We start from the raw sequence: 23,012 nt of genomic DNA on the forward strand, positions 1-23,012 counted from the left end.
ATATTTAATACCCTCCTCCTCCACTCTGCAGCCTGGGCCTCTGGGGAAAGGCTAGAATAAATGAGCTGGATGAGTCCTCTCAAAGTCGTAAGTGTTCCTGCCTCCACCTCAACCCACCCTCCCCCACCCAGACTCCCAGGCCATTGGGGAAAACCTGATTCTTTATTAGCCTTGCACTGTGCTTTACAGTTTTTAAGTGGTGTCCCAGTCTGGGTTTGTTACCCCCAGGTTAGAATTGAAACCTGAAGTTTAGAGAAGGAAAGTGACCCCATTTTGCTTTTGGTCTTGGTCTACTAGTGGCTGGCTGTGTGACTGTGAGCAGGTTCATGTCCCTCTCTGGGCTTCTCATCCCTTCACTGTGCTACAAGGTGGTTCAGCCGGTGAGTTGCTGCTGGTCCCTCTAGCTGTAAAGTTTTCATGAGTTACTGCCCTGATCTAGGTCTCCTCTCACGGAACTACTTTTTGCCTCCACACTCTTCTTCCTGGGGAAGCTGAAAGGCAGAGCAGACTTAGGCTCAAGGCCAGCCAGGGTTCCAGTATACACACTCAGTTGAGTCAGGGACAGGAGTTGGTAGGGGGAAGGGGAAGGAGCAGGGTTGGGGGTTTTCTTCTCCTCTCCTCCCCTCCCTTCCCATTTCCTTTCCTCCCCTTTTCTTCTTATGTTTTGCAGGTAGAGGTTGGGACAGGTCAAGGGCAGTAGCCTATTTAAATCTTGATTTCCTTAAAGCTCAAGGTCTCTTCAGCTATAGATGCGCTTTGAAGAGGTGAGAGCTAAACTCTCTAAGCTGCACCAGGTTCAGGCTCCTGATAATGGAAGTTAGTGAGGCCAGTTCTCCTGGCTTCACCACTGTTCTGTGTCATTCGAAAAATAGGAATTGATACCTCTGTTGGTTGTAAGAGTGATGCTTGGGGGCCACCCCAAATTAATAATGCAACAAGCCTATTTTATAGGTTTTCTGATTCCCAGTTTGGTGCTCATGCCACTGCCTTGCCATATGCAGGAAGTTGGGGGCTGAGGAATGGGAATGGGAGAGGCAAATGGGTTCTTGCTTAGATCTAGGAGTGACCTTAGTTTGTTTGGCTTCCTTGTTATCTCGGGTCCTCATGATCCTCCTCAGCTACTCTAAGCCTTCTACTTCTAGAATTATAGGATCTTGGAATCAAAGCACCGAATTATAAGAACCACAGAGTTTGAAGGCCATAGAACCATGGTCTGTTTGAATCAGAATGTAAGACTCTTATGGTGGTAAATGAAACACTTAGAACTTGTGGAAGGTTGTTATATTAATGTTCCCCTGCAATGAATCCTGCCTATTTCTATCTATACTTTTGTGATGTCCCTTCCCACACTGACTAGTTTGGCCAGTTGAACTCCTTTGGCTATTGAGACATCAGCAAATGTGATGCAAGCAGAGGATTTAAAATTTTTTTTTTTTCAACGTTTTTTTATTTATTTTGGGGACAGAGAGAGACAGAGCATGAACGGGGGAGGGGCAGAGAGAGAGGGAGACACAAAATCGGAAACAGGCTCCAGGCTCTGAGCCATCAGCCCAGAGCCCGACGCGGGGCTCGAACTCACGGACCGCGAGATCGTGACCTGGCTGAAGTCGGACGCTTAACCGACTGCACCACCCAGGCGCCCCGCAAGCAGAGGATTTAAAAGTGCTTGTGCATTGGGGCTTTCCTTCTCCTGGTCCCCTGAGATCTCCATGTATAGATACCTGGGCAAGCTTCTTAGGGGAAGAAACCAGAAATGAGCCACCCCAGCTGAAGCCCTCTAGACCAACTGGCTCCCAAGTGATCTTCCAGCCAGCTGCCTGAGTGACCCTAGAGAAGACCAGGAGAACTATCCAGCTGACCCAAGCCCAAAATTGCTGACTCACAGAATTGTGAACAAATAAAGTCGATGCTGTTTTAAGTCATTATGTTTTGGAGGGGGGTGGTTTGTTATGCAGCAGTAAATAACTGATTCAGAGGCTTAGAATTAGAATTGTAGAGTCTTAGTCACAGATTCCATATACCCCTACAAGCATGTATCTTGGTTCCTGGCAGCAGAGACTGGAATCTTTGATGTAGCAACTGAGGACTAGAAGGGTCCTGACACCTCTAACCAGTGAGACCCACTCCTTTTCTTTATCGACCGACGGGGAGACCAGTTGACCCACTCACCCTCTTACAACCTGGAGCCTTCCCTCCACCCACAAGGTCTTTTATTCTTTGGCATTTTGTTCATTCTGTCACAAGGTCTTCTTGTCCTACCCCTGGGCTGGCTTCTCAATCCCTTCCCTCTGCTTTAGGAAGCTGTCTCATGCTGATCTGCTTGTTTTGGTCTTGGGGGCTAAATGTGTATGTGGTGGAAACTCGTCTTGTTATTTATCCCAGTGCCTGGTACAGTGTGAGTTAATGAACATGTATGTCCTGAAGAAAACTACCACCACTACCACCAACCTTCTCGCCTTTCCCTGCTGTGTCCCCTTACTACAGCGTTCCTGGATCTGTCCACGGTGCTGAATGTCTTTATGCTTCTTGCCACTGCCTGCCTCAGAATGGCTACTTCTAGAAGGTAAGAATCATTTCTGTGTCCTAGAATTAAATCTCTCAATCAATGCCCACCTCTGTCTCCTTCCCTCCCTCTCCCTCCTTCCCTGTCTTCCTCTCCTTACCTCTGTCCCTCCTCTCTCCATCTCCTCCTCCCTGCCCTCCCCCATCACTCATACAGATCATTAGGCTGCAGTATTTAATGAAAACTAATGTGTGGTGATGTATACTAATTAGGATTAGGTTAAGTGGTATGCATCAGAATGCCCAAAAACAAGGGTCTCTTAAAGGATAAAAAAATAAAAGTTCATTTTTCATTAAAAAAAAAAAGTCCAGATGTAGACAGTCCAGAGTCTGAATGGTTTCTCCACATTCATGAGAACTAACACTCCTTCTAGCCCCCCACTCTGCCTTCCCTAGGGTATAGTCCTCATTCTTTGGTACAAAATGGCTGCTAGAGCACCAGCCATCACATCAGATAGCAAGTGGAGACAGAAGATAAATAAGGGGGCCACTTCCCTTACTTTTATCCAGCACTTTCACTTACATGGCCACATGTAACTAGCTTCAAAGAGCATGGTCAATAAGTCTTTTAACTTGGAGGCAATGTGCCCAGCAAAAGGTTATAGTCATTACTATTGAAAATGAAGGAAAAATAGCTATTAAAAAGTAACTGGATATCTCTGACAGTGGTATTGATGGCGACAGTGACTGTGGCATCCTAGATGTGGTGTTGACGGTGGTAATGCAATGGTAATGGTGGTGGTAATGGTAGTAGAAGAGGTGATAATGGTGATGGCAGTCATGATAATAGTGATGGTGATGAACAAAGAGATAATGGCGAGGATGGATAATAAAGCTAGTGGCCAATATAAGCTTTGGTCCAGGAACACAGACTCACTCAAGCATCAGCCTGGCCCAGGAGAATACCAGAAGATGGACCCAACAGACTGCAAGGTATCTGGAGCTTGGAGTCTGCTCCAAGCCACAGGGGCACTGCTACTTTTCAGCGCATCAGCCGTGAGCCTCTTGCCTTCTTAAGGCCAAGTCACCCCCGAGCAAAGCATGAATCAGATTCCTCCCATTTAGGCTGGAAATAACTCTGGAATGAAAACTTAAGGCCTCAGGGAAGTGAAGCAGCAAGAGTGATACTGGACTTCCATTTATTAGACAATAAACACTGATGGAATTTGTTGTTGCAGTCAGAGTTGGCTTTGCTGTGAAGTACACAGGGAAACACGTGGATATGTAGTCTCAAAAACAGGAATAAAGGGTTCCAAGGACAGACATAGAGAAAGAGTTACAGATTTGCAGAAAGAAACAGCCCATAGTCCTGGAGATGCACAGACACATTTAGTATCCTAAGGAGGCACGAGGCCGACCCCTCTCCCCAGAGACACAGGCCGTCCAGCCATCTTATTCCATGGGACAACTTTCATTTTACCCCTGGGTCCCTTGCACTGAAGGTACCAGGGACCAGAAGTGACCTTGATGAGGGGGCTCAGAGCTCAGCAGCCAATCAGAGAAGGAAACAGTGTGACCTTTGATACCCATCCCACCTGCAGTGAGGTTGCACCGGTGTTCCATGGCCTGCCCCAGGCCGGCCCAGGTTCTGTGGCTGAAGGTGACCAGAACAGTGGGACTTGGGATGGAGGGGGTGTGTCCTCCAGGATGTCTCCCCCAGGGGCCCAAGGACACACCTGGAAGCCATTAGCAGAGGAGCCATCAGGCAGCAGGCTCTGGCTCCAGGTGAGAAGGCGTGATGAAAACATGTGGCAGCCTCCTGCCCGCTGGAGATGGAGGGCGGAGGACACCTTGGCCTGAGTAATTCCAGCATCACTCCCCTGGCACCCACCTAGAACGTAAAGGTCACCACAGGCTTTGGTTCTCAAGATGGTTGGTGAGCCCACCTCCTGAACCTTTGACACCATATTTCTTGACCATTCACGGTGACACTACTCTTCTAGGAAGCCTTCCTAATGACTCCTCTGCCCTCTGCCTCCTTTGTCTCTTTCTCTGCTTCTGCTCAGGGCTCCTCCATGACATCCCCCTGACCTGCCTACCCTTTCCACTGATGTGTGATTCCTTATAAGTGGCACCCCTGCCTGGCTCTAGCTACTGTGGCCCTTCTCCTCTCCGTCCACTGGGAGCATCTTTATTTCACCGTGGTTTCCGTTGTTTCTTAGTGATTGAAGATGTTCAGGTCCCACCTTGGGTCCCGGCCCCATTTGCTGCTAATCCCTGGCCCTGGGACTCCTGACTCACTCATTTCCCATCTCTGGTGTGCTGGAGCTCCCAGCTCATGAAGGAGCCTGCAGTTAGACCATCTATTACCACGAGACTAGGCCCTCAAAACTGGAGGTTCTTGCCACCCCAGAGCTGCTTCTGCCTTTCTAGCCTTACGTTGGTCTTTTATCAGGATGGTCTAGTGCTGGTTTCCCCCAGCAGGTCAGGTTCTAAGTCCCTAGATTTCCCTAGCTGTGTCCCAGAATGATAGAGAAAGCGTTCAGCTTCAGGTGCACTGGGTAGCTTCCCCCAGCTCTATAAGGGCACAATATCCCTGGGGATCATTAGGAGCTCGTCACTCTCTGGAAGTCTGTGGGTGGGCAGGAAGACCTTGAAAGCTGGCCAGAACACTGATTGCTGGACGCCCCACATATTCCTGGACTTAAGACAGGAACCTCAGGACAGATGGGTGGACAGCAGCCTGCACAGTTCCCTGTTGGGCCAACCCCAAAGTGTGTGCCTCAGCAGCTCCCATGGCACACCCAGGATAAACAGCTCTCACCCCTCCTTAGTGCATTGCCTGCCTATGGTGGGGGCTTCAGCTTGGCTCTGCCAGTATGTCCCCAGCACTGCCCTGGGAAAGGAAAAGAGAAGCCAGTTGGAAGTTCAGAAAAGGAAAGGCTAAAAAGGAGCCCACAATCGGCCCTAATTAGCCACTGGGAGAGAGAAAAGGAGGTCAGAGGCCTGAGTCTACTTCTGAAAGAAAGCACCTGGCAGGCAGAGGCATGGCTGGTCTGTACCCCCACACTACACAGCACGGGGCTTGGCCCCACGCAAGCCCATCCGACCCTGGCTCTTAGGACCCCCAGCTGGGGAAGGTCTCGACATCTACACACCTACCCGTAGAACTGTCATGGCCCACTCCTCTGAAAGAGGCAGCTGGCTATGGGGAAAGAGGGAGGAAGACGGGAGGGAGGGAAGGCAGTCAGACGTGAGTGAGCATCCACTGTATGCAGTGTGCTGAGTTGAGAGGTTTACATACATGATTGTATTTAATTTTCACAGTGGTCCTGAAATGGAGGTACTTTGGCCTCAAGTTTTAAATAAAGAAGTGGACCCTCAGGTTAAGTAGTTGACCCAAGATCACACAGCTTAAAAGGGGCCGAGTGGAGAGTCCAGCTTAGGCTTGTGCTCGGCAGCCTGTGCTCTTGGTGCTATAAAATGAGTGCTTGGAGGGCAGAGCCCTCGCCTGCATCATCTCCTGTGCCCCAGTGCTCGGCCCAGGGAGGGGCAGGCACGTGGCAAGTGCAGAGAAGAGCTGTTGTACTCAACAGGCAGGACAGGCTGAACCAGGGAAGGACATAAAAAGGGGGGGAGGGAGGGATGTTGGAGGCAGTACAGAGACAGATCACTTCCATCCCCTGGGACATCATGCAGGGGACCCCTGGGGCAGCTTTCCTGGGGCTGAGGACAGTGCCGGACTGAACACAGCTTGTGCTTGGCCGTGGGGGAGGCAGGGGAGGAAGAAGTGAGGGAACAGTGCATTTCTCTTTCCCTCTTTGCCACTCCTCCTACCCTTCCGCCCACCCCAGATGGTTAAGCTGAAGCAGAAAACAAAATGAAGAACCTTTAGCCCCTGCTGGAGCCAAGCCACCTCTGCTTAACTCGGGCAGATCACCAGCAGACCAGCTGGGCCAGGGCCAGGCTGTGGTCCAGAGCGGGCTGGGGGGCATTGAGGAGAGGATACACTAGGCCTCAGGGCAGGGCCACTGTGGGCACAGCACCTTTCCATGCAGGCTGAATCTTCTGGCAGCGGCTGAATGTTCCTAATAGAGGAGAGCGGCAGCAGGATGGGGAGAGGGAAGAGGACCCTCCTTTGGCCCCGCCTATGAGCACCCCAGCAGTAACTGGGGAGTAGGAGAGAACACATTTTGGGTGAGGCAGACTTTACATAGCTGCTGTCTTTACAGCTTTACATCCTCAAAGGTAGTGACTCTCAGTCCTGATTTTAAAGATGAGGAAACTGAGGCCCAGAGAGGGTAAGTAACTTGTCCAAGGCCACAGCGTGAGTAGGAGGAGGGCTGAGATTCCACCCCCAGCCGTTTGGCTCCAGGCCTGCTTTTAATCATCATCATCTCCTGAGAGGAACAGCAGAAGCTTGCCTGTCTGCACCCACCAGCAATTAGGGGCCCCTCGGTATTGTGAAAAATGTCAGTGGAGTGTGTCTGATTAGGCTCATCAGTGCCCAGCATGGGACACATGTGTTTTTAAGATGGATCACCATTATCCTTGGCTGAAGAATTGCGTGGGGTTTTCTAATTACAAATTATTCCTGCTGGATTTCATTATGCTCCCTCTTGTCTGGCTTTTTATGTTCTCCATCTTACAAAACTTTGAAAATCATAGTTGGCTAAGCTTATTTTCTTGGTCTTAAAATATACAGCTAAGCTTTTATTAAGGCACAATGTTGTTATATTTTTAACAAGTGAATGTTTGACTCAATATTACAAGAAGGCAGCGATTATTTGAAATTCACCATTCTACATTTATAACAAGTCGAAAGAGCAGGATGGAAATTTACCTTCCTGTAGAAAACCTTCATTCATTTGGAAGGCAGATTTCCACCTCCCTGTGGTAGAGGGAGGTTCTCATTTAAGTGTTTTGCACTGCTTTCAGCCAACGGCCAACTGTTGTAGGCAAGTGGCCTGTGTTAGATCATTTCTAAGTGAGACTTTTCACTGAAGACTAAAAATTCTTCAGACTTAACAGCATTAACAAAGACAGAAAAAGAATGGCTTGTATCATTGAAACAAGAAGACGAAAATGCAGTGCTCACCAGGACCCAGCAGAAGTTTACTTAAAGGAAGTCAGGCTAATCTCCCCTCTCTCCTCCTTTGGGAGACCCTGAGTGATAAATCAGGGGTCTGTCAGAGTCCTAAGAATCTTGATTTCAAAAAGGCATTTGGAACATCTCCCAAGGTGTTTTTATGGCAAGACAAGGGGTGGGATCAAATAGTGATACTCTAGGGGAATCCCTAGCTGCCTGGACAGCTGGTGGAGGAAAATTGATTAGTGGATCAATGGCAGTCTGGAGGGCAGACTGTAGCCCTGCCCATGGCTTAGTCTTCCGTGCTGACATGCTTGGTCTGATGTATTTTTGAAGGACTTAGATGAAACCAAATAAAACGTGTATCAGATCTGCAGGCAGAAGGGTGACGATGTCAGGTGGCAGGACTGGGTTTCAAAATGATTTGGATTGACTTGATATGTAGGTGACAGCCATAGGTTCAAGTTCATGGAAGTAAATGCTAGGTTCCTATTAGGGCTCAAAGGTTGGGGTGGGGAGAGGGAAAGGAATTATTGAGCACATACTGTGCTCACATATTGTGCCATAACTTTTGCATAAGGTAGCTCACTTAGTTATGAAAACTCTCGGAGGAGGACGTTGCTCTCATTTTTTTAAACATTTCTTAAGTTTATTTATTTTGAGAGCGAGAGAGTGTGAGAGTGCCACCAGGGGAGGGACAGAAAGAGAGAGAATCCCAAGCAGGCTCCATGCTGTCAGCGCAGAGCCTGATGTGGGCCTTGAACTCAGGAACTGGGAGATCATGGCCTGAGCCGAAGTTAAGAATCCGATGCTTAACCGACTGAGCCACCCAGGCGCCCCTGTTCTCGTTTTATGGGGGAAGAAACTGAGGCCCCGAGAGGCTGAGCGTTTGCTTGAGGTCACAGCTAATAAGCAGAGGAGCTGAGGCTGGTCAGACTCATAGGCCCACCTTCTCACAAAATGTCGAAGACAAAGGAGACAGAGCTTAACGGCAATTATGTGCAAAGAAAAGAAAAACACACGTTTCTGTGTTGTTAGTCCCATGTTGTAATGCTGAGCCTTTTCTGAGCCTCTCTTTTGGGGCCACCCTGGACCCGGGCTTGGGGCGCAGAGGGAAAAACATGTCCCTCCTACGCAAGTAGAGCTGTTAGGGGAGGAGAACCCAACACAACAACAGGCAAATTGGTAGCGCCGGGTGTCCTCCATGCCATGGGAGCCCTGGGAAAACGGGACTCCTGCTTCAGGGAGTCCTGGCACACTGCACAGAGGAGGCAGTACCTGGCCTGAGGCCTGAGGATGACTGGCTTGTCTGGGAGCCCAGGGAGCACATGGCTTGCGGGTCCAGATAGAGTGTACCAGTCTGGGCACTTCATTTCTTTCATCCTTCAGCTCTGAGCCCCACTGTAAGGCCCAGGAAGAATCTGGGCTGAGGAGATGGGGAGGTTTGCCCATTCTCCACCCCCAGCTCCCAGACCAGGAATGGAAGAAGAGAGCAGGAGAGGAGCGGGAGATCTGGAAGGCATCTGGGAGCCAGAGTCAGGGCTTTTCCTCTAGGAACACTGGGAGGTTCTGGGACCTTGGGCTCCAAACCTGCCGGTTACTTTGTAACCATAGGCTGTGTCCACAGCTGTTCCTTCAAGGGCCAGAGATTGGTGCTCAGGGCCAGGGAACGTGCAAAGAACAGATGTCCTGGGTGTCATTTGGAAGAGAAAAGGAGGGCAACCCAAGTCTTTGAACCCATGGGGCATCCATGTGAATAGCACGTGCAGAGGCCTGAGGTCAGGGGACAAGGCTAGATGGGCCAGAGATGGGAGGGCAGGAGATGGAGGAGGGGGGTTGCTGAGATACAGTTGGCGAGGTCTGCAAAGGCCAGGCCTTGCAGATCTTGTCAAGATTTTAACCTTTATCCCAAAGGCAAGGAGAAGCCACTGAAGGCTTTTAAGCGGAGAGGTGATCTTTCAGGATCTTTCAGGATCTTTCCTTTCAGGAAAGATCACTGTCACTTTGTGATTGGAGGGGGCTGACTGCGAGAAGACAAATGAGGTGCCTGGGGTACAGGTGGGTGACAACAGCACTGGAGCTGGGTGGCAGTGTGGAGGCGGGAGGGGTGGTAGGCTTGTCACTCGGGGCCTGGTGACCAGATAGTGAGGCAGAGGAGGGATGGCTCCAGGATGTCTGGCCTGTGGATGATGGGACCATCCATCGTGAGCAGAAAGACCAGGAAAGGGGTGGGCAGAGAGTGTGAATTCGGCCTTGGTGCTGATGAATTAGAGATACTGAGGCATCCAAGTGGAGATGTTGAATGGACAGTGGGATATTTGTCTGGAGTTCAGGAGCTGTGTCAGGGCTGGAAATGCGAAGCTGGCGTCAGTATTTAGGTGGAATTGAAGCTGCCTGCTTACTGAGAGCCCCCATGGGTCCGTTGTCTGCTCTGAGAGGCAGACCCCCCCACCCAACCCTGCCCCAAAGCTAGCTCAGGACTGCCTCTGGGCTTCCACCGCTTTTCCCTGCAGCGTTTGGTCGTGTCTGTCTCCCCACTTCAATGGCAAGCTCCATGAGGGCAGGAACCAGAGGTATCTCTGCATCCCCATCAGCACAGATCCTGGCACAGAGGAGGCATCAGTGGCAATTTGATAGTTGATGCATGAAGCAGCTCTCAGAGGAATGGGCTGCCATAGAAGGGAATGAGCTTCCTGCCCCAGAAGGCACATGAGCAGGGGTTCTATGGGGCTGTGGGGAGTAAGGGAGATTCCTATATCCAGCAGGTGTCCTCTGGGGACCCTCTCTGCCCTGGATTCTAGCTTCCCAGGACCTGAGTCATTTCCCCTAGGGAGTAAGGAGTGTCATTTCCTCTTATCCCTGAGTCCAGAGTTTGGGCTGGGACTCTCTGTGGTTTCCTCCTCCTCTGGAGAGGTTTCTGGAGGCTGTGCTGACCTCAGCAGGTGCTCCCCTCCCCCACGAGCCTCTCAACTCTGGAGCTCCACCCAAGCGTAGATGCCTTGCTGGGGTTTGCAGAAGCTGCTGAGGTAGCTTTGGCCCCGGCTGCTAGGACTGGCCGCCTGCCCTGCCCAGGCTCCTCGACCTCAGCCTTGGCCTGAGCCCTCCTCCCTCCCTAGCCACCTCTGCTCTACCCCACTGCATTCTTTACTGCAGCAGCTTGGTCACTGCAAGAGGCAGAGTGGGTCTTAGCCTGGAGATTCTGGGAGCTTTATAGGAAGGAGGCATACCTGGAACCTGGAGGAAAGGGAACAGATTAGTTAAGAAGCTGGGAAGGGAGTGGGAAGGGGAGGGGTCTGGAAAGGGGCTAAGGAGACACAGAATGTCTCCATTGCTTTGGAGCACCTTCAAGAGTATCTGGCTCCCTCATTTGGCTCCCTCATTTCTCAGAGAGAAACTGAGGTGCAGGGGAGGCAGGTGGAAAGACTCCTCGTGGGGGAGATTGGAGTGGAGGATGCATCGGGCATAAGGAAGCTCCATATGATTGGGGAGGTGGAGAAGGGGAGGGAGCAGAGGGCCCTGGAGGCCAGGGAAAGCCATGGTAGTTGACTGTTCCACCTGGAGTAGGTGTTGGAAAGGTATGGGAGTCCTGGGACAGAACTTTCTGGAGTCAAAGCTGGCTGAGACTGATTTCCTCCTGTATGAGAATCAGCCCCACTCTCCTGTCTTTTCTTCCCATCTCACTGGGAACTTCTGTAAAATAAGGACCCCCTCTTCCATCTGATTGAGACATTCCTAAGGTAGGGAATAGTCTGGAGGCTCCCTGAGATTGGAGGACTGCCTCCCTCACCAGACTGGGGCCAGGACAGGACTGAACATCCATCCTCCGTCCATCCACAGCACTGGGAGCTGGAGCAGTGCAGGGAAGAGAGGGGACTGGGGGCTTGCCCCTCAGATACGGAGACGCAGAAGGCACCTCAGAGGGGCTTAAATTTGACACAACTGACCAGCACTGCCCCATTCAGAGAGGAGAAGGCGAACCTTAAAGCCTGTGAGATGAGAGATAAAACCAACAGAGAGAATTTCAGCTCCGGGGGCTGAGTCCTTACCTTACTGCGTAGCAGGGCCTGATAAGGTACACGTTGTTAGAAGAGGTGGGAATGTTGAGTTATTCCCACCCTGGCTCGGAGCGCTCAGCCTGAGATAACTGTGGTGACCGTGGTCCATGCCAGCTGGGCTAGCTCTGGCAGCAGACACTGCAGGGGACTGCCAGGCTGCCCCAGAAAACCCAGAACTACGTTGACTTCCAAACCACTACAGGACAGGACTACAGGAACTTAAAGAACCAAAGCACGGCCTTGCCATCTCTTTGTTAATATAATTTTATGCCTGTTTTTTTTTTTTAAGTTATTTTGCTTTTTTTTTTTTCCAGAGTGTGCTCACTATAGAAAATTTGAAAAATGGAAGGTAAAGATAAACACACCTATGATCCCACTATCCAGAGACATTTTTGACAAATTTCCTTCCTGTCTTTTTTCTCAGCGTATGTTCTCCATAATTGTGTTAACACTGCTCTAATCTTTAAAACTTTTACTTTTACTTTTTTCTTATGACTATTAAGGGAAAGCATGCTGTTAGTTTAAATCTTTTTTTAATGTTTATTTGCTCTTGAAAGAGAGAGAGAAACAGAGCATGAGCGGGGGAGAGGCAGAGAGCGAGGGAGACAGAATCCAAAGCAGGCTCCAGGCTCTAAGCTGTCAGCACAGAGCCCGATGTAGGGTGAGATCATGACCTGAGTCCAAGTTGGACCCTTAACCTACTGAGCCACCCAGGCACCCCTAGCATGCTCTTAGTTTAAAAAAAAAAAAGTATAGGGAAACATGAAAAAGCAGGAAAAAAAACAACAACTCAATAATCCCATTATCCCATCAATCATTTTGTGAAGACATTGGAATATTTACTTCTTGACATTTTTCTGTGCCCCCACATGTTTTTGTTTTTGTTTTTGTTTTACATGTTAGGAACCATAAGTACAGTGATTGGCTTACGGTTTGGGAGACAGCATGATGTCTTTATAACAACAAAAACCCACCTGTATTCAAATCCTGGCTCTATCACTCATTAGCTGAGTGGCTTTGGAAGTTACTTTCACCTCTAAAACCTTAGTTTCCTCAGCTATCAAATGAGATCAACCATTATCCAGTTAGAGAATTGCCTTGCAGATCTGTGTATATAAAACATCTGGCAATGCATCCCATACTTAGTGAGTCCTCAATAAAAATGTAGTGGACACTTGTCACATTTTTTGCTGCCTAAAACGAATCCATTTTTATATTTTGAATGAATCCCCCAGGAGGTGAAGCCTTTGGGAGCTAGGACCCCACCTTCCATTTCAAAGCCGAAGGGGGCCAGATAACTTTCCCACTGTCACCCCCTGGCAGTTTGGCCAGCCATTCCTGGCTCAGGACTTCGATGTGACAGTTAGTGAGGCTGGGAGGAAGATTCATTAGAATATATCTGTGCTCATGCCATGCAGCAGTGCAACATCTGGAGGTGTAGTGCTGTGGAGATGTTCAAAGGCCATGCCAGTAGAGGCGTTGGGACCAGCTCTTCCTATTGTATGACCTTGGCTGTGAATTCAGGTGCCCACTCTTTTGATTCCCCAGCTTTCTCATCCACTCTGAGATGCCCAGTGGAACTGCTAATAATTTTTTTCTGTTTTGCTTCGTCTGAGTCCATTGCTGTTGCTTGCAACCACAAAGGTTAGTTCCTAGATCTTTCAACAGTGAAATAAATTTCAGGCACTGGCTTTAACCACCAGCCAAAGTTTTAACGCAGACAATTCTGGATGTGCTGGAAGTGTTGGGCTTACTGCTGGCCCTTTGGACGATGAACAGGGTGATCCTAGATCTGTGCCTCACTGCTCAGCCCAGAGCCTGCCTGGAGAGAGGAGTTACTCAGAGCTGCTGAAGGCAAGAATGAAGGAAAGGAGGGACTTCTACATGCCCGCTTCCTACAGGCAGCTTGTGTGTGGTTCACTTGAATTCCTAAGGCTCCTTGGACCTCCACCTGCTTTATCCTGTGACTTAAGCAGCCTGAAACCTTTGCAGCTCATTTTCTTCCCCTCCAGACCTGGGTTTCCCATAGGATGGCATGCTGGAGGTAAAAACCCTGGCTGTGTCTTTCCAGTCCAACTTCCTAAACATTTCTTAATCCATACCTTACCTCCGTCTCCAGGATATCATCTCAGCCCACCCTTATGGGGCCCTTACTCACCATTGGACTGGTCTTCAGGAGGCCAGTTAGGTATCAGGAGCAGGCCCCCAGGGGCCAGCTCAAATTTAACCAGTAAGACTGCTTGCCTGGGTATCTTAGGCAAGGGGCTGCAGGCAGGCGCAGCCTACAAGTAGAACTCCAGAGGTATCAGCCAGGCCTGAATCCCACCTGGAGCCTGGCATACTGTCAGTGTTCAGGAAGCATGGATTGATCAGAGACTCTGGGATTATTGCTTCTGTCCTTTCTTGGCATGCCATCGGCAGTGAGACCTGGACCTGGCTATCTCTCCTGCCTCATCTCCCCCATTCCCGCCTTATGCTGTAGGCTCCATCCACATCAACTAGTTCCCTGAGTGTATGCCAAGCTGTCTCACTGCCGTGCCTTTGTACATGCTGTTCCCTCTACCCAAGGCCCTCCCTTAACCAGGTCAGCCTGAAGAACTCCCACTAATCCATCCTTCTTATCAGGCACACTGAATGCAAGTGTTGCCTCCTCTAGGGAGCCTTCTGGAACTGGCCCTGGGAGGCCTCCCTCACTGTGCCCCCTCTGGACCCTGCCCCTGCAGTCCTCTGTTATACTGCTTGGCCCAGAGTGTTGCAGGTATATGTCTTCCTCAGAAGGCAACACTTATGAGGGAACTGGACTTGTTTCTCTCTGTACCTTCAGTGCCTAGCCAGGATCTGGCACAGAGGGAAATCCAGGACGTGTTTGTTTCCTTTCTACACACCTCCACTGCCCTGGAGGTAGGAGATGCGGTGGGAGAGGCTGCAGGACCTTAAATGCCAGCTAAGGAGAGAGGCGTGGTCAGATTTTCACTGTTGAATGATTCTAGTGGCTGGGACCCCTCTCATTTGGGGTAAGAAGAGTAATTTTTCAATTTGGCTCTCTCTCAGCCCAGAAAACAGGGGGTTAGTTCTCAGCAGGAACACGAAAGATGGGCCTTTCTTTCCCTGGACCCCCTTGCCCTTTCTGCATTCACTTTTAACTCTTGAAGTCTCTCCCCAAAGGCCTGGGGTCTAGGACCCACACCCACTACTCAAGGGCCAAGTGCAAACCCCAATCCCCTGTTATGTAAGTGAATTATCCTCTGTTCCCAACCAGCGCCAGCCAGATCTCCTCCTCCTAATTGATTTAATCTTCTCATACCAGAGAGTTGGGCGGGGCTGGGGAGACAGCACTGATCAGAAGCCAACACGTCAGTGACGTAGGCTCATTAATTACAGGGAATCTAGGTCATGGATTGGCTCTGCGTGGCTCTGATCCTCCCCCTCCCCAGTCATTTGGGTCTCTGAAAGGACATTTTCACGTCCTCCTCATTTGTCAAACCCAGTCCTACAGGGACAGAAAGTTGAGGGTCCCATAAGCACTACCTTTCTCTCAAATCTCCCCAAACTCTCAGCTCTGGCCAGCATTCCAATCTGAGCACAGGGCACAGCCTAACATAATTTATTGAGAAATGAAGAGATGAACAGATGATATAATTTGGGGGTGGGAAGAGACCTTGGTGTTGCCTTTTTAAAAACTTTTTTTAATGTTTATTCATTTTTTGAGAGACAAAAGAAAGAGTATGAGTGGGGGAGGGGCAGAGAAAGAGGGAGACACAGAATGGGAAGCAGGCTCCAGGCTCTGAGCTGTCAGCATAGAGCCCAACATGAGGCCTGAACTCACAGACCATGAGATAATGACCTGAGTCAAAGTCAGATGCTTAACCGACTGAGCCACCCAGGTGTCCCGGTGTTATCTTTATTTACTTTCTACACCAAGCAAATCTTCACTTTGCAGCTTCTCTGATAGCGGATGTCCAGATCTTACTTGTGTACCCCCAGAGATGGGGGGCTCACTCCCCTGAGATAACCCTTCCCTTGTATGATGGCCTTTCTCAAATGGGGCTGAGACACCAGCCTTGTGACTTCTGAGACCCAGCTTTGCCTCTGGGGCCACAGGGCCTGCCCCAGAACAGGCAGCCAGATCCTGAGACATGGTGATTGCTCTTCTTCAGGCTGAACACTCCTGGCTCTTTCACTAGTTCTTTATTTGGTAGACTTTACATATTACTCCCCACTGTATCTCTTCTGTGGACAAGGCATGGAGATCATCATCTCCCCAGATGCACAGAGCAGAACAAAGACTTCAGGACAGTGTGAACAGGTCAGGGCAGGACTGTCACCTTTTCTGATGTTGATATTAGATTTCCATTGATAGAGCCTGAAATTGATGGAGATCTTTTGAGGCTGGATAGCACACTTTTGACTTAGCTTACACACAGAGTCAGCAAATCCCCATCATCATTTTTTTTTTCTGACATTAGCAATGGAAAGTCTCCATGAAAATGATCTTTGTGATAATTAGGAACATCTCCATGTTTCTTCCCCATAATTCTTAACATCTACCCTGACATTTCTCATACAATCATGCAATTATCCATCTACCCATTCACCCACACTACTATCTATATATTCATCCATCCATTCACCAACCTCACTCTCTGCCTACATACTGTTCTACTCAGCTGCCCATAGATTCATTCATGCACTCATTCACCCGTCCATCCACCTACCTACGAACCAGCTCATTTACCCATTTATACATTTCTGTCCACCTGTCTGATCATCTACTTAACTGTTCATCCATCCATTCACCATCTACCAATATAAACCTCCTATCCATCCACACATCCATCTCTTCATGTACTCCCTGTCCCAGTCACTCATACATCTATATTCATCATCCATCTGTCCATCCATCCAGTACTTACTGGGGTTCTATTATATTTTAAATCTGTGTTGAGCATTCTGAGTGATTCAAAACTGAGTAAAATACAGGTGCTCATTCTTTGGGAGCAGTTAAAGCAGATGATGATGAGTACTGTAAAACAGGAACAATGAAAATGCTTTGGGGATTCAGAGGAGGGAGAAGTGGTATCTGGATAAGGCTACGGATATCTTCTTGCCAGGGTAAACTTTCGGGTTGGGCCTTAGTAGAACAACAGTATGTGGACATACATAAATGCATTGGAAGTAATTCCAAGTAAAAGAAGCAGCATATCAAAGATACAGAGAACAGAATTCATGTCTTACTCCTTATGCCCCCACTAAAGTACGAAATACAGAGCTGGGCACACTTTAGTAACCTCATACATATGCAGTGATTCATATTGTTCCTTCTCTGACAGGGATACCCCCAGTAGTTAATCAAGAGTTTAGTCTTTCTCTTTAAGAGGATTCTACAGTTGCCTTGCTGGATGGCCTTGGAGAAGTAACAAAGCCTCTATGGGATTCTCTGAGTTTGGAGTTGAATTTCTGTCTCTATCAGGTGGTCCTTTCCCCCTAATTTTAATTATTTCTACTATGTTCTCTGCTCTCTTCAGAGACATCAGCATTTCCACATATCTTAAATTTTATTTTCTTTTGTTGGCACCAATAATCTCAATCCCACCCCTCTTCAGCTGCCTCAGCCACATCCCCAGGCAAGAAATTCTGTAATATGGAGGAAGGGAGAAGTTCTGTGTAAAGGAAATAGCACTGAAGTAGAAGCCAGGAGTCATGAATTCAAAACCAGCTTTGCCACGAGCTTGCTTTGTGACCTTAGACAAGCCTCTTTCCCTCTGTTTTAATCCTCCCCATAGAATCTAAGCACTGAACATAGCATTTGAGATCCTCTCATCCAATATCCTCATCTTATAAATGGAAAAAACAGGCTCATAAAGAGCATGTGACTTGTTCTAGATCCTATCTGGATTAGTGGCAAAGCCAGAACAAACTTAAGATTTCCTGACTTTTGGCTCAAGGTTTTCTTTACCCAACCACAATTTTTCAGTCTCCAGTCACAGCCCCTGTATATCTCAGGAAGAGCTTCCTCTCCCACTTCCATTCCCCAGGAAAGAACGTGTATCTTCCAAATGTTTTGACTGCGTATTATTGACGCATGCCTGGGTGGAGGCTGGAAAGGCACTATTTAAGAGCAAGTATTCCCAGCCTGACGGAGTTAATTATGTTCATCAGGAAGAGAGAAGAGAAAGGAACAATGCGCTCTGCTTATCTACTGGGCTTTAATCAAATTGAGAAACGAGGAAATCCATCACCCAGAGGCTAAGGGAGTTGGAGAGCTTGGCTTCCGCTGGCTCTGAGAACTGTAATGGGTTGGGCGCTGTCCAGGGTGCTGACATCTTCACTTACTGCTCTGAGTTGCTAGGAGAGGCAGAGGAACAGCAGCTTTTAGAAGATGGACCAGGATAGAGTAAGAAAAGGTCTGGACCTGCTGGGGACAGGCTTGAGTTCCTATTCTGTCTTCTGAATCTTCCCTTTTCCATTTATTTGTTTATCATCTTTAGGAAAAATATCTCTTATGGCTAGAGTCCTCGGCTGGGATTGAAGAAATAGGAAGAGAGGGAAGAGCCCTAGACCCTTTGCTGTCAGGGAGATGGACCCCAGTATGAGGGTGGAAGCCCTTTCTTGGCCTTGAGGACTTTCCCATATTAAAGGGAGATGTGAGTTATGCTTTTATAAAATCCTCAGTCCAATGATAGTTATGAACTACCTTTGAGAATTTGTTAAAGTGGTGGAGAAACATCACTGTGTCTTTAACTCTAACTCAAGTATGATATAAGGGAGGCATGGACCATGTCTACATGGAGCCTCCAGTCTTATGAGGAAGACCTGGTCTTCCTCTGGAAAATCAAAGTTCAGCTGAGGAGACATGTTCTTGATTTAGAGGGAAACCTCAGTTATAATCAGGGAGACAGGATGGACAGAGACATTAAAATGTGCACAATAACCTACCAAAGAACTCAGATCTTCACGCTTCTGATTGAGGTTTTTGGTGCTAGACATTTTGTGTTAATAAAGGAAAATTTGCTGGTAGAGGTGAGCTTGAGCTGAACTTAAAGGAAAGCAAGAGACTTGGGTCTCTAAATCTTAGGCCTCCTGAGAGTCATGACCATGCCTTCTCCTTCCCTTATATCCCCTTTAGAGTAAGCACAAGTCTTGGCACAGAGCAGATCCTTGTTCAATGTATAATTGCCAGCAGATAGAGAGTGAATGTACTTCCTCAGTGTTTGGGGAGATAGCAGAGTGAGGATGGTATAGAGATCAAGGAGGAGGGTTGGTTGGAATGAAGAGCCCGAGGCTCGGGTGGGGGGATAGTGGTGGAGTGATAAGATGGACACAGGGAGTAGCCCAATGTATGTCCAGGTCACTGAAGTACAGCATTTGGAACAACTCCTTCATATTTCTGGAGCTTCTGAGAGACACTTTATTGAATCTTGGACTGTTAAAACTAGAGACTATTAAGGTACAAAATCATAGACTTCTCAGCTTCTAGAGCCACATGACCATGGATAGTTGGAATATTAAAACCGTACCAACTTAGCAGGGCAGAACACAGTGTGTTGAAGTTATAGAAATACTATAGAATACTAGAGCCAAAGAACCAAAAGTCCATATTAGGGAATATTAAAATCCAAGAATCTCAGTGTCAAAAGGGAAAAGAAACCCCAGTTTATCGACTCCCACTATTTGTATCAGTTATGGTGCTGAGAGTATTCTAGTATATTTTCCCATTTAATTTCTACTATAAGGTTTAAGCCATTTATTCCTGTACCTACACAATGGAGTACTTCTGTCAAAAGTTTATCAAACATATACTTGCATAAGTTTCATGACAGGGGAGTCATTATCTGTGTGCATACCTCTACTCCCTGCTGAATGGCAGATAGAAAGTTCTCTCTTATGTAAGCTGCACTCTCTTCCTGTAGTGTCCCCACATTGGTCCAGTTCACGTCCTCTGAGCTACACTGAGAAAGTCTAATCTCCCACTCACATGACAGCTTTTCATATGGCTAAAGACAGTCTTTATTTCTTTCTTCTCTAAGATAAGCTGGTTTGTTCATCATGTAGCTAGAAATGGGACAGCAAATCAAAGAATATCTGAGCTGGAAAGGCCCTTAGAGGTCATTTTGTCCAGAGACTTCCTTTTACCGCTAGGTGGTACAGCATCATGGTCAGGAGCCTGGGTTTTAGAGAGAGATGAGCCTGAATTCAGAATCCAGAGATCCAGCACTAATTTTGTGTGTAACCTTGGGTAAATTACATAATATGTCTGGATCTCAGTCTCCTTATCCATAAAATAGAGAGAATAATAATATTGACACACTATAGTTGATGCGAGCATTGAATGAGATAATGCAAGGGAAGCTCTTAGTGGAGTGCTTGGCACAGAGTAAGCAGTCAATAAATATTAGCTATAATTATTGGAGGTCCAGAGGGGCAGGGACTTGCTCAAGATCACAGGGCAACTTAGAGGCAGAGCTAGGGTTAGACCAAGGCCGCCTGCCTCCAAGGCCAAGTCACTTTCCCATTTACATTTCCACTCTATCTGCCTTGGGAAAAGGAAATAACTCCAGAGGGAATTGGAATACTTTGCTCACTAAATCAGTTAGAATGCAAGTAAGAGAATACCTGATTTAGAGGCTTAAACCTTTTGTTTCCTTAACAAGGAGAGGGGAGGAAGGTAGGTCCAGGTTTGTCTGGTGACTCAACCATGTTTAATGATCAAGGCTTTTCCAATTCTAAGCTCTGAGAGGGATTCCTCTGTGATCACAAAATGGCTGATATGGCACCAAGCACCATGTCTTCCCAAGCAGGAAGAAAGGGAATGGGAGCATAAAAGGTCTTCTTCTCTCATGCCTGTGTCATCCAGGAGGAGATTTTTCCAAGCAGACCATCCCCTTACATCTTATTGACCAAAATGAAGTCACATGTCTACTCTTAGACTACTCACTGGTGAAGAGGAAGGCATTTCCATGAATGGTTTGGATTATCCCTGTGGCTAAGTACCTTGCTACTAAAACAAGGAAAGGGAATTGGCTATAGGAAGTCAACCAGTAGTGCTTGCCATATTTAACTCTGTCTCCTCTCTGGATCGGCCTCTCCTGTCCTTTTCACCTCTGCTAGGGATCCTGCCCTGGTTTCCACCCTTGTCCAGCACACCCTGTTCTACCACATAATTGAGCATCACCCAATTCAAGTCTACTTTGCCCAGCTCTTTCATCTATTCATGTTCAAGTCTTGTTGTCCCACGCAGTCTGTGAGCATTGGGAAACTAATGACAGCTACTAATGAATTATTGTGTGCCAGACACTCCTCTGGCCACTTGTAACCAGCTTCCAATGGCTGGTTCCAATGCTCCATATCTCCTGGTGTTTACCACTTTTGTGTTCCCCTCCCACATTGTACCAGGGTTAGTCTGTGTGACCAACAGAATATGAAAAAGTTATGGCATATCACTTCTAAGATTGTATTAGAAAAGACACCTATGGCTTCCATCTTGGTAGCACACATTCTCTTGGATCATTCATTCCAGGGGAAGTTAGCCATCACGGCAAGAGTACCCTTATGGAGAGGCTTGTGTAAAAACTTTGACCAACTGCCAGCAAAAAATGGTTGCCTGACAACAACCACAGAGTGAGCCTGGAAGTGGATCCCCGTTAAGCCTTCTGATGACTGCAGCCCTGGCTGACACTTGACTGCAACCTCATGAGAGATCCTGAGCCACAATCTCACAGTCCACTTCTGGGTTCTCAATCCTCAGAAATTGTGTGAGATAATAAACATGTGTTATTTTAAGCTGCTAAGTTTTGGGGTAGTTTCTTACTCAGCAGTAGTTAACTGCTGTAGTGCTATATTGTCAAATTACACCCTCACAACAACCCTGAAAGGTGGAGTTTGTGTCTTCCATTGTGTGTGTGTGTGTGTGTGTGTGTGAGAGAGAGAGAGAGAGAGACAGAAAGAGAGAGAGACAGCAAGCATATGCATACACAGAGGGAGAGGGAGAGAGAACTTTAAGCAGGCTCCATGACCAGCACAGAGCCCAGTGCGGGATTCCATCCTACAACTGCAAGATCATGACCTGAGCCCAAATCAAGAATTGGATACTTAACTGACTGGGTCACCCAGGCGCCCCATTCCTTCCATTTTTAAGATGAGAAAACCAATGCTGAGTGCAGTGACCTCTCACACCTGGAAAGTGGCACAGCTGGGATTTGCCCTCATGTTTATTGGATTCCAGAGCAGAGGGAAAACCTGGTTCTGTTTTCTCAGCTGGAATGTCTGCAGGGTGAAGTTTGAGGAACAGAACAGGAGGAGGAGGTCTCTTTCTCTGATGTGTCTCCTCTCATTTTTTTTTTTATTCCATCACATTAGTTAGCAGCCACTACATCATCAAGTGTGTATATGTGATTCTGTGGCAAGAAGTTTTATTAGAAAAAACAGTGGAATTTTGAGAGGCTCTTGAGTAACCTTGGACAAATGTTTGTGCTTTTCTAGGCCTTAGTTTATTTGTCCACTATATGGGAAATATAACCCTTGTCCCACATGCCTCACCAGGAAACCGTGAAGATCAAGTGTGAAGGGATTGTGTAAATGTGTAAAATGTGTAAATGTGTAAAATGTGTAAAATGTGAAGTGTTGTTGAGTATGGAAAGGTCTGCTTTGAGTACAAAGCACCCCTGACCCAGGGCCCTTCCAGTCCCACACAGCTACCTCTGCACAGGTGGCCAGCGCTCCCCCTCTTCTCTCCCACCTGAGTTTTGCTTCCAGAGACAGAATATTGAGAGAAGTTTAAGGCCCCGACTCACTTGTTTAGCCTCATCCCTCACCATGACCCCTCTCTTAGGCCACACTGCAGCCATGCTGAACTAGTGGAAATTCCCCAAGCCTGCCAGGAGCTTTCTGTATGCTGAGACTTTATCTGTGCCCTTTCTTTTCCCTGGACACCGTTCCCAGCTTCTCCACCTGGTGTGTTCCTACTCATCTTTCAAGACTCAGCTTAGATGTCCCCACTTCTAGGATGCCTCTCTTGACCCGGTTCAGGACCTCCTAATTCTCCCCTTGATTAGCGCACCAGCCTCCTGCCTGAGCTCTTGGCCTCCAGCTTCCCTTTACCACTCAAAGCCCCCATGGTGCAGCCAGCAGCCTTTCTAAAACACAAATCTTGTCATGTCACTCCACTTAAAATAACCAGTCAATGGAATTATCCATCAATCAATGCTTCAAGGGCTTCTCCTTGCCCTCAGGAAGATATCCAAAGCCTTCTGCTGGAACTCAAGGCTTAGTCCCCAGTGGTGTCTCCAGCCTCAGCTCTCCTGTCTCTCCTGATTGCCCACCCAGCACAGTACACCCCTGCCACATTGCTCTTGTGTCATATCTCAGAC

At 48.0% G+C, this 23,012-nt stretch overlaps 1 protein-coding gene and 1 long non-coding RNA gene across 3 annotated transcripts in view; one reads left to right on the forward strand and one right to left on the reverse strand.

Moving 5' to 3' along the window:
• Window positions 1-1,649: 1,649 nt before the first annotated feature.
• Window positions 1,650-21,426, forward strand: LOC131487252 (uncharacterized). Its single transcript, XR_009249683.1, has 3 exons — window positions 1,650-2,205; window positions 2,485-2,563; window positions 21,164-21,426. It is a non-coding gene; the product is annotated as an uncharacterized LOC131487252 (long non-coding RNA).
• Window positions 15,818-23,012, reverse strand: part of SLCO2B1 (solute carrier organic anion transporter family member 2B1) — a 57,410-nt gene continuing 50,215 nt past the window's right edge. Inside the window, exons 14-15 of one of the 2 annotated variants that reach the window (XR_009249682.1) lie at window positions 16,560-17,280; window positions 15,818-16,009 (exon numbers count right to left, since the gene is read on the reverse strand). Coding sequence is in view for 1 of the 2 variants with exons in the window: in XM_058687745.1 (XP_058543728.1) it covers window positions 17,202-17,280 (79 nt within the window). In the remaining variant the exon portion in view is untranslated. Of the gene's footprint in view, window positions 17,281-23,012 lie in introns of both variants that reach the window. The other variant, XM_058687745.1, reaches the window with a different exon arrangement.

Source organism: Neofelis nebulosa, chromosome 10 (assembly GCF_028018385.1).
Source record: "Neofelis nebulosa isolate mNeoNeb1 chromosome 10, mNeoNeb1.pri, whole genome shotgun sequence".
Taxonomy (NCBI): Eukaryota; Metazoa; Chordata; class Mammalia; order Carnivora; family Felidae; genus Neofelis; species Neofelis nebulosa.